A 12,211-nucleotide genomic window follows, 5' to 3' on the forward strand; every position below is an offset into this window, starting at 1 on the left:
AACTGTTTAATGCACTGCAACTAGTTAGGCATTTACTGATCTGTGTATATATGGATCATCCCCTTCATCAAACCATCCACACACAGGAATATCATTTAATCAGATTTACCCAGTCTGATCTCATCGTAGACATGGTCCTCTAGTAAAACTGGTGATTAAAGAAGTTACACAGAACACAGGAAAATCAGACATTAGTGCAATACACTTTGCTCTTTGGGGGTTCTGGGGATGGGGCTAAAAATCTACTTATTATGGTAGGTCATTCTCAGAATCTCTGTGGACAGGGAAAACATTTTAGTTAAAGGAGCAAAAAAAAGCATTAAAAGCACCAATAATTTCCTTCTTATTGGTTGAAAATTATTGGTTCTCAACCAGTAAGATTAATTGTTTCATCCCTTGAAGACAAGGGGTGAAAACACTCCTTTATATTGTATGGTTGAGTTCTTACTTATCTATTTTCGCACTTAAATGTTTCAGATCAAAAATCGTATCTTATTTTTTTAAAAATCATGAATACAAAAGGCAAGTTAGATAAGAATTTTATTCAGTAAGTTACAGAAAATAAGAACACCATCAAAGCATGGTGGGAGGAGATAACTCATGTTAAATTATGAGTTATCTAAAAGTGCCTCATACGGAACCCTTATCATCACATGACGTATGCTCAAAGATATTATTCTTTTTTTTTTTTTTGCAAAGAATAACATTACTCCAGAGCACATTCTTATTGGTTTTAGAATATCTTGATGTATAATTTGCATGTTCTTAATATACATTGTTTTTTAAAAATCAGAATAAGGCAAGGTACATTATGTGTAAAGTCAAATTGCTCTGTCTTTATCAAATAAGAAACTATTACTCAGCCTTGCAAACTTTATGAGCTGGTTATTGACATGATCAATAATGGGAATAATTTTTCTAATCTTCATTATCAAGCATTTATTAGCATGTTACCACATTGTATCTTCAACTCACTTAAATATCAAGTTGGCCTTTATAACATTCACGGTTCAGAAGAAAAAAAATATTCTGATGATTGCCAAGTCAAATATAGAGTCAGGTTAAGCTGTTTTATGCTTTTTAAGCATAAAACAGCCGCTTCTTAAAACAGCTTAACCTGGCATCGAGGTAATTTTGATTCATTACCTCTTCATTTAAAAAATAAAGCTTCTTCAAACAACTGTAGCAAAGCAGTGTTAATTCTTTCACTTGTGTTTTTCAGCATTTGTTTTTGGGTTTAGTGCTCTTTACTATATGCTATTTTCTACAAACAACTTTTGCCATATTTTATCTTAATGCAACCTTTCAAGTTAAATTAAGTAAACACCTGCACCATTATGACATGTGATGCACACCACACTTATTGAACACTGCTATTTAGTTCATATTATTGCATAAAAGATAAGATGTGGTTTTATCCAGTACACTCCGTATTACTGTTGTGCTATCATGATTGCGACCTTGGTAACTGTCTATCACATCAGACTTTATAGCTTCTTGTAGGCCTTCTTAATGTGAGCAACCTACTGAAACTGTCAATGGCGCATGTCATTCCAGGGCTCGTCTCTCCTTAATGGCTTCTTGTCATTCATCGGACTTCCACTTTGCACCTTTTTTCCCTGGGGGTTGTCAGTTTTGATTTTCTGAAATTGATCGTGTTTCATACTAAATGCACAGTGATATTACACAGAAAGTTCACTCATTTAAAATTCAAGATTTACTTCTCTAGCACCATAAAGAAAGAGAGTGACAGATAGATAGATAGATAGATAGATAGATAGATAGATAGATAGATAGATAGATAGATAGATAGATAGATAGATAGATAGATAGATAGATAGATAGATAGATAGATAGATAGATAGATAGATAGATAGATAGATAGATAGATAGATAGATAGATAGATAGATAGATAGATAGATAGATAGATAGATAGATAGATAGATAGATAGATAGATAGATAGATAGATAGATAGATAGATAGATAGATAGATAGATAGATAGATAGATAGATAGATAGATAGATAGATAGATAGATAGATAGATAGATAGATAGATAGATAGATAGATAGATAGATATAGTGATGGTCAGTTTGCATAAAAGGACCAGATGGTTTTCTTGGCAGTGCCATGGTGTTGGCTGCCATGATGCTCTAAGCTTGTTTCCTGTATGTGTCAACATGAGAGAACTACAAAACACTGGGTGTTCACATTAATAGCAGGGTTATGGATCCAGTGGCACCAGCACAAAAGCTGGTGACAGCCGATCCATTCAACAGTTAGAGGTATACTACACTGCTGCTGAGTCATCACAACTGCAATAACTATTATGTCAACTTCAGTATCCATCACATTTCAGGACATTGAACAACTCAGATTGTTCAATGTTTTCCATAATAATATAGAATTACATAAAAAGTAACTAAAGATTAAATGAAGACGGCATGCTTGTAAATTCTTTGTAGATTAGGAGAAGCAGGAAGTAAGTGATTATGTGTCTCACCCAAGGCTTAAGCAGACATTTCAAATTGACCCTTAAGCTGTAACTTCCTGTCCCTCTGTAGATTTGAAAGGAACATAAGAGGTCTCAGCATGAGTGCCACCCGACTCTTTCTGGACCTTCTAAGGACATGAGGGAACTGTTTCCATTAAGCTAATGTGGGTCTGATCCATGGTGATGCATGTGAAGTGACAGGATGTTGGGTGTGGGGTCAATCTAGAATTGGGTGTCTGTGGACAGGTGATAAGAGGTAAGGGAAAGCTGAAAATCTGTTGTGTACACACAGAGGAAACCCAAAGGTGGAAAAAACACATCATATGTATGCACACCAACATCCAAAAGCACACGGGACCTGTTTGAATTTGCACGCTCTCATTGCAGTGATCAAAGATTTGTTGTGGGAGTGTACAAATTTCTCAAGTGGATTCAAACAGGGCCAAGATCTAATTCCTTTCATTGCGGGTGTGGGGTTAACACACTTAGGTTTGTTGGGGGGATTTTGGGTGGGGAGCACATTATGGAGTTTACCTTCTACGTCATTACAGTCAAAGTCTGGAGTGAAGCATGAATGGAAACAAAAGCACACACACAAACCCATGAAAGAAAAATCATTGCTCATAGCAGAAATCACCACATTCAAAATAGGTTGATGAAATGGTTATTCACAATGTTAAGCAAAAAAATTATTGAAATGACTTTATGGCTGAAAGTGAATCAATGATATGAGAGAACAAGGTAAGTTTTTTTCAAGTTCTGTAAATTCTCATACAGTTATGCAAGACATATTTTGTCACATACCTTCGTATGACAACCAGCATGCATAAATGTACATCAGTACATATTGTGGTCATAATCCTAATAATGAATCAATTAAGGCAGATAAAATAGCACATACATTTGGAAAAGACAACTCACCTTTGACCCGCTCTCCACGGTTGAGTTGGATCTCTCCTTCCCCTTGTGGGGTGTAGGGCTTGACCACAATGAAGGTACGTCCTGGGACAGCACTGTAGAGTTTCCGTTTGGGCCCACGAGGGCCTGTCAGTGCAGGAGGTGTGTGATGAGGTGGGCTTGGGTCTCGCTGCACTGAGCCAGGGCTGTAAACAAACACATATGTTACTGTGGTGATTCCAGGGAGCTGGTAACTGAAGCCGGTTGTCACTGACATGGCCGTCAGTGGGACAGCGACCTGGTGACACCCCCTGGTTGTTAATGTTCCCAGGGAGGGATTCATAGGCATGCCTAAGTACCTGCCAATCAACAGTCAGTGTTCCACAGGAGAGTCATGAGAGGATAGTATTTTCCTCCAAGACTCTTGTCCTCCCCCTGTTTCTTCTTCAGTAGCAAAGATAATATTCTTGCTCTCTTTTACCCTCTCCCTCTTAGGTGTCCCCTCTCTCTCGCATCCTATTCGAGGTAGGAGAAGAAAAATGTACCAGTAAAAGGAATAGCCTTGTTTCCTTTCCTGTGTGGATCTATCAGGTCCAACTGGCAGCCCCCTTTAGTTAAACACATCCTGAGTTTGGGTTCCATCAGAAGTCCCTTCAAAAGACAAACAGAAATCTCCTGTACTCCAGATGCTCTGGGCTGGACTACAGATCCTCCCTTGTCCTTGGGTCCTGGCTTTCCTGCTGTGGAGAAGAAAGGTTAGATCTGCTCCCCAACTCCCGCTCCCTCTCCCCGGAGTCCCTCCGTGTCTGCCTCTCCTCTCCCCTCCACCCCTCACACATGCGTTCACACACACTCACACACACTCTAGCAATGCTGCTGCTGCTGCGCTCCTTGCCTCCCCTCCGTTTTGACGGCTCGCTCGCACTCTCACGCCACAAGCCCTCTATGTGCATTCTAGCTGTGCACCCAGGCACAAACACACACAGCCCCCTCCGCTCCGGCTAGCATTGCACCTTCACTGGCATGGCATACGCCAATGCCAGTATGTCGCTAACACATCGCTGACACACACCAGTCCCAGAGCACAACTGATCTCCTTCTGCCTGTCTGCCGAGAGTGTGCATGCGCCATAGCTCCCTGAGGCAGGCTGCGTAAGTATGTGTGTGTGTGTGTATCGGGGTGTACACTTGTGTGCAGAGGGGTGGCGGGTGGGAGGAGGCGAAAGCTCCAGCCCATTTGGTTTAATTGTCGCTCCTGACTCATTGCCTCTTTGCCTTGAATCCCCTCCATCTCTCTCTCTTTCTCTCTCACTTCCATTTCACCTGCTTTCATCCTTCTCCACATTTCTTCACACCGCATCTCCATTCTCTCTTTTTCCTGCCTCTCTCTCAAGCAATGAATTCTAATACAGCAGCAGAGCTCCGCCTAGTCTTCATTCATCATCACCTCTGTGGCTGTGTAAGTTGCATTCAGCATCATTCTGCCGCTTGTGCTGCCAACGCTTTCTCTCAAGTATCTTCTTTTTACTTTTTATAGGAGAAAACAATAATAATATGTAATCACAAACATATTTAGACAAAATCAGCTTTCTACATCTCAACTTGATCTTGCTTATTCAGCATAAATAAAATAAATAAATAAATAAAATTTTGACACAATTAGCATTGTTATTTACAGTTCTTCTCTTCCTCACATACAATCAGTTTACAACCACGAGCTTCAGTTTATTTAGTTCAGATTTTGGGGGTATAGACCAAAACAAAGTAGTGCACAATTGTAAAGTAAAGATTAAATAATAATTTCCAAAGCTTTTGTTCCAAAAAAGTAAAAGCAAATTGTGGCATGGATATGTATTTAAGTGGCATAAATCCATAATTAACCGTCCCTTTCAATACAAGGAAAAGCAAGAGCTGTAGTTACAAAAAGAGCTTCATTACAGCTCTTTTTGTGAAATCTTTTGTTGTAGGTCTCTACCACAGATCTTCAGACTGAAATCTTGCTCCATGTCTGACTGCCTCAGGGCACCTGTGGCTACAAGCCAGTGGCCTGCCTTCAGTCTGTGAGCGACTGGTTTCAAAGTGCCTGAGTGTCCACAAACTGCTATATAAGTCTGATGTCATTTAATTTCATATCTCTTTGGAAAGCAGCTCAGGATGAGTCAAAATGGATGGAGAGTATGAACATAAATTTTCAGGTTTTACCACAGTCCTGACTGAATTTGAGTCAATGTTTTTTACTGGACTGCTAGAAAGAATAAGCTCAGTCCCAAGCTTCTCCAGACTAGCAGCAGCAACAATAAGCAAAAACCGTGTGAAACTGTGCATCTGCTGAACTTATGCAATCTACTTCTCAGTCCAATGCTCCTGAGAAAGATTATAAACAGTATCATGGAGGAGCACTGTTGTGATAACATGAAGAGGGAGCTTTTTAAAGAGACAAAAGCCAATTTCAAGACATCAAATTTCCTTTAAGTTATTTTCGAAACATATTTACTTGATTGTCCAATCAAACTGAACTATGTACCTGGAAAATACATATCATCAGCCCTTTATTATCCCCCAACCTGCTATCATGAAGGGATATTTGGATATTTTAAGGTTTCTATGCTATTGTGCATAAACCAGATTGCAAAGTTTTAGTTATTTATAGATTCTAAAGGTGGTGATTCAAAATTATTATATCTTCTTCAGATGAAGAGCTTCCTTGGGTTGTTAATATGTACATTACTTAGCAATACATTACACACTCATTTATGACCGGGAAGGAGTGCAGAAAAAAATCTAACTTTTTGTCTGGCTTATCTAGTTAGAAATATCTATTTTTGGAAATCTTCAACTTGACAGACAATGTTTCTCTTCCTGATTAGAGCCCTACATATACACTTTTTACTTTAGTTCTTACAGCGACAAGACACAGTTTTCCAGAACAGCACAAACAACTTCTCGCCTGCCTGGTCACTGACATGGTGCACTCATGCAACCGCAGCACAGTAGCACAGGGCTGGGTAGGCAAACACAGAACTGAGCGGTGGTGGCATTGGATGCATCGCAATCGTGTTCTAAAACTGATAAAAGTTCTGAAACTCACCTCATGAGAAACTCCAATCATAAGTGTTCCTGGTGTGTTTTCTTTTCACCAGTATCTTTCTGGGGGATGTTATAATCTACTACAGTCAGTAAGGGTGGATGCCTGTTGACTTGTCGCACTCTTTCTGCTGCTACAGATGAAGGCAAGACGATCCATAGCGGTATCGGATCAAAGGAGCTCATATTCTGTACGTGACTTTGAAAAATATCTTCTTTTCCTTTCACTTCATAATAAGATGTTGCCTTGTGTTCCATCACATAAAATCACAATGAAGTTTGTGGTTCTGATGTAAAAAATTTTGAAAACATCAAGATATTTGCACTGGCACTTCATCAATATGGGTCTGGTTACACTACATGTGCAATAGCCTTTTTTTTTTTTGGCTATTTCTATCTGTTGCCTTAATTTTAATGAATGATTTCTGTCTCATATTTTCCCCTTGTCTTATTGTCTTCCTTGTTTCTTATTTATAGACTTATTTATTTCCTTTTTCCTTACTCAATTCTTCCTTTCACCCCCTCAACCCACCACCCCTGAAAACACCCAACATCGAAACAACCATTTGCTGATGGCTTTCCAATTGCTATAGAATCTGACGGTCTGTAGCGGCTCCAGCATATTAATGTCTGAGTCACAGCGTAGAACAACAGCAGCACACTTATCAAGCTTTAAGAGGCTTGCAGAAGGAAGATGAGGCTGCGCTATGCAGACACTTTATCATCCTCACCTTTACAAAAACCATTATGGCTGTAGTTTTAGGTACACAGCCATCTTTATTTTGGCAAAGATATCAATTCAAAAGCTTGTCAGAAAGATTTTCATCTATTTCAACTTCACAGCTGGATGAATGCCAGTCAGGACATTATTCTTTGAGTAATTTCATCAAGACATCTTGGACATGGAGGGAATTGTTCACTTTTCTCTATAGAAACCAGGGGCTGTGTGAGGTAATGTCTTTTGAAATCAGAAGTATGTGAGAAATGCAAAAATCGTAGAGCCATTAACAAACATGCTCTGTTATACAAACTCAACCACATTTTTCACCTCTCTTTGAAGCACACCAGTGTACCTCACAGAATCTCTCTCACATTTGGATGACTTGATTACCATAACTTTCATCCAAGTGAGGTTATATCTTCAGTCTGATTTTATTATTACTCTATACACAAATATACTGTCTATTTGAGTTCAATTTAAAACAACAGTTTTCAGTGATCTCTGAAAACTGTTCTCCTGACCAATTGGATGAGCTTTCTATTGTTATCATTTCAACATGCAGTTTGTGGCTGGTGAACGTTAAATATGGAAAATAAATATTTCCATTGAATATTAGAGTCTCATTTGTTTTCATTCATACTTTGCCCCTCTGCTGTTCATGTCTGCTGCTATTTTGAGCTTCAAATTTATCTCGATAGTTTGCTTTGTTGTTTGCAATGACAGATCTCTGCAATCAATCGCTGCATTTGATTGAATTGCAATTGAATTCAGTAGTAATGATATTTAAATGGAACTGAAGAATACAAATGCATGCTAAAATGGATTTAAATTGAACTGGATTTGTTATTTTACAACAAATACTGAATTAATGCGAATAATTGAACTGAAATTCTGTATATTTTAAAGTAATACTTTTCATAATTGGTTTTCCAACAACAGAGTGAAGTATAAACTTTAGTATAATTTGTGTAACAGAGAATTAGGTTGAAAAAAATAAATAAAAATAAAAGTACCTGTTTTTATGTTTTGTATTAAACCTATAATCATAATTAATAATATGAGCTAATCATATGTTATCTTCTGAACAGCTTAGCAATGTGTTCAGCTGCCTAAGGTTGGGTTTATCTTCTAAAGTGTTGACATAAATCTGAAGAAACACCTCAAAAAGTCATTTAATGCCATTTACCCAGATGCTATCAAATTAAGCTGCTTCAGTGAAGCATTTTTATGCATGGCTGTCTTGCCCTAGCAGGTAAATGGGTTTTTCCTCAAATAGCCCACCTCTCTAAGGTGAGATGTGCAGTCCTAATCAGCATAACACTTTGCATTCTAATGATCCTCACTCTGCCCTTGCCTTACTGCACATGAATGAATCTGTGTCCTTTCATTCTTTCTTCCTTAACATGGGAGTGTTTATAGCTATTAAGAAGAATGAAGATTGTGGACTTTGCACATGGGAAGAACATTTTAAGGTTATGCCCAGTGAATCTACAATTCAAAACAGTAAAACCGCATCTTAACTTAAGAAAGATTGAGTTTGGCTAGGCAAACACCACTTAGCTTTTACTGAAAAGCTTTACTTATTGACTGAAACATTAACATTTCTGCCATTTTTAAATATGTAGACAAGAATCTCGTTTTAAAACTTCCAGACCACTGCTCATATTTTATAAAAAATACTGAAACACAAAATTTTGTTATTTTTCACCTTGAATGCTTCCTACAAAGTCCATCAGCACCTTTGAATAAATAGTTGAAAATGACACTGAGAACTTAATAGGAATTCGTTTGAAATATGACCTCTGAGAACTCACTGAAAACCTGTGAATGGAAGGACTTTTATCCCCATGAGTCCCTTAGTCTTCTCTTCAGGGACAAAATGAAGGGAAATAACAACAGAAGAAAGAATAGAGTAAAAGGTATAAAACAAAACAGGACCCTGAGGTATACTCAAAGCTCAGAAGGCTTATAGTTGACCTTTAAGTATGATGGAACTCGTGACCTGGAGGGATATGACTAACCAAACATCAAACGTACCATGGATATCAAATTACTCTTGGAAATTATAACTGAGTGGGAGAAACTGCAGAGATAAGGCTAACGTCTCGAAAGTCAAAGTAATGCACTACAGTACAAAAAAAAACAGAACACAGCAAGAGAAGATGGCAGTGGCAGTTCTTGCATGACAGAGAATGTGATTTAACTTCTTTCCAGACAATGTTTCTTCACATGGTTCAAAAACCTAAACCAGTTTTGAATAGAATGTGGGTAGTGAATAATAATTCTGGGTTGTCCAAACATTGCAATTTTCATGGTTGTCTCAACATAAAGCTGTCTTCATGCCAACAAAAGTATGTTGTCACAAAATGAATAATAATTTTATGACTTTTAAAAATTTGAACTTTTTATGATCAAATCCACTCCAGTCACAGACAAGAGATAACAAATTTGAGCTAATTTACAAAACATAAATGAGAAATAATCCAAATTAACCAGTGATGTTCATTAATTCTTACTAGAACACTGATAAACCCTAAAAAGCTTGTTGTGGATTTTTAGGCCCTCTTTTAAAAATTCAGTAGTTTAGCAAGAAGATATCAATATCTAATATAGATAATAAAGATTTTAATTACTACCGTTCACTTACTTATGTAGAATAAAAGTGATGAAGATGATGTTGACTATGCTTTCAGACGGTGCCTGTGTTAACAACAGCACAACACATTTTAAACTGTATTCAAAACTTCCACCCTGATTCACCCTGATTGAAAGACACAAAGTGTGCAACTCAATTTGTAGTTTCAAGCTAATTCAATGAAACAGTGTTCTTTAGGAGATAAATCACAATGCCATATTGATAAGACACATGAAGTGGCTAATTAAAATATTATGGCATAAGCAAAATAAGGTCAAGTTTTGGAACTCTAAAAGCTTGTTACACAAGTAGGGAGGAGGAAGTGATGGTGAGTTTCACAGGAGTCTGTTGCTGACCAGCCAAACTAATTTCACACTCCCCTGGTACCTATAATGCCGCTAGAATAACTACTGGCATAAACAGTAGGTCAGACAGTGAAAAGAGAAAGTGAGAACAACATAAAAAATATTCAAGGACACTATCACTCTCACTTGGATGCAGGTTCTGGATATTGAGACCAGCTGGTCATTTAGGACTCCTTATATATTCTCCTTACTTTAATATAAAGTGCCAAGGTTGGAACAAGGTCTCAGCTCCATGTGTAGATGAGGCTATATCAGCAGATATATTAAACCTGCTTTCTATTCTCTTTTGTTTTCACTCCACCCAAACAACGTCGGACTGAACAAACATATCCACTAAACCATTAATGCGATATCTGTTACTAAATACCCTGTGCAGCACTGATATTGTGGAAAATAATCCAATTCATTGCAACATAATTTTAGACTGCTAAGAGAAAAAACATTTCAAAGCAAGGACAGTTTGAAGTTTGAACAAATGTTTTTGAGTAGTCTAAAGCACAAAATGAGAATGACAATCAAACAGTGCTCTACACAGAAATATTATCAAAATGTTTTAGGACACATTTTAAATACTTTCTATCAAAATCAGTTGCCAAAAGAAAAGGACTTCATGACTCTTTACGAGAGTTTGAGTGAAACACAAACCTGTTACTAACAATATTTATGCACTCACTTTAAATTTAGTGTAAATGTTAAGCTGAAGCCCTCATTAAACAGTTCATTTGAAAAAACATACCAAAAGGAAATTAAACATGAAAATGATGTACACTGAATATATACTGCATGTCATTGAGCTCTTATAACCTAAGAGACTATTTAAAAAGGTAATAAACCAATTATCTCAGAGATGTGATCTAGTTTGAATTAATCTATTGGTTAAATGCAAACAAATTAGATTTAGTCTGCCCTCAATTGACAGGACCTTTTGAACTGGGCTGGATGTCTTATATCATTACTCATAGCTCCAATTTGAGAATTAAGCCAATACATAAATCACTCGAACTCAAAATGTAACTAATGATCCAAACAAGCTGAGAGATTAAAGTTTGTTGCAAGGGAGATCATTATTAGCTCCTATCAGCATGTACAGCCCTGTGCAAGCACCGTTAATTAAACACTGTTGCAATTGGGCCTTTATGCACATTAAAATTTTGCACATTTCAAACACAAACTCCAAGAATATTCTTTTTCATCCCTTTGACAAAACAAATAGCATCTTAGCTCAGAATAATAAACAAACATGGCCATTGTTTATACATGACATGAACATGCCTGGTATTATTCCATAATACCCAGAAGCATGGTTCATTCAAAAGTTACACCAAGCATAACAAGCTTGTTCAGTTTATTATTAACCTTGTTCAGTTTATTACAGTAAAGCCAATATCGATTTATATACATCTTTTAGGTAATAATCCAAAATATGTTTACTTTTGTAGTACACATTTAATAGAAAATATCTTTATTTGTGCAAATGACTGATGATTAAATGAAGATTGCATGATTCTTAACATGTAATGTTTTTTTCCCCAGAATTACATGACTTAAAAATCTAAATGGGTACATAATCAAAAGTCAAGTCACAAATTAGCTCACATATTCAGCTGTTAGAGTGAATATGTGAGAAGACTGGCAAGGGTAAGATGAATTAGAGATGAAGATTGGTGGTATTCATCAGCTGGTATTTGTTGAGTATAACCAGAAATAATTAGTGCAACTGGGCAGAAGAGATCGTTACAAACCTGAGTCTCCCACGAGGACCATGTCCATGAGGGTAGCCATGGCTGTGGGAACGTCTGGGGACTGGCCTGTCCTCTTCATGCATGTGATGTAATGATGGTGAGCGGGAATGGGAGGATCTGGAGCTGCCGGTACTCTGGAGACTGCTGTCAGGGATCTCTCCATGACGACCCTGACACAAAGCAGAAGGACAAAACATCACTAAGTGATTGAGTAAATCACCATGCAAACAGTCTGCTTTCATGGCATTACTGTTGGTTTTAACAACCTTTTAT

General features: G+C 37.4%; 1 protein-coding gene across 3 annotated transcripts in view; it reads right to left on the bottom strand.

Moving 5' to 3' along the window:
• shank3a (SH3 and multiple ankyrin repeat domains 3a) overlaps positions 1-12,211 on the bottom strand; it is a 151,692-nt gene that overhangs the window by 62,579 nt on the left and 76,902 nt on the right. For 2 of the 3 annotated variants that reach the window (XM_055035584.1, XM_055035577.1), the window contains exons 12-13: positions 11,939-12,108; positions 3,417-3,598 (exon numbers count right to left, since the gene is read on the bottom strand). In XM_055035584.1, coding sequence (XP_054891559.1) covers positions 3,417-3,598; positions 11,939-12,108 — 352 coding nt within the window. Of the gene's footprint in view, positions 1-109; positions 149-3,029; positions 3,054-3,416; positions 3,599-11,938; positions 12,109-12,211 lie in introns of all 3 variants that reach the window. The other variant, XM_055035569.1, reaches the window with a different exon arrangement.

The sequence above is a fragment of the Poeciliopsis prolifica genome, unplaced genomic scaffold (genome assembly GCF_027474105.1).
Source record: "Poeciliopsis prolifica strain line A6 unplaced genomic scaffold, Auburn_PproV2 SCAFFOLD001, whole genome shotgun sequence".
NCBI classification, from domain to species: domain Eukaryota; kingdom Metazoa; phylum Chordata; class Actinopteri; order Cyprinodontiformes; family Poeciliidae; genus Poeciliopsis; species Poeciliopsis prolifica.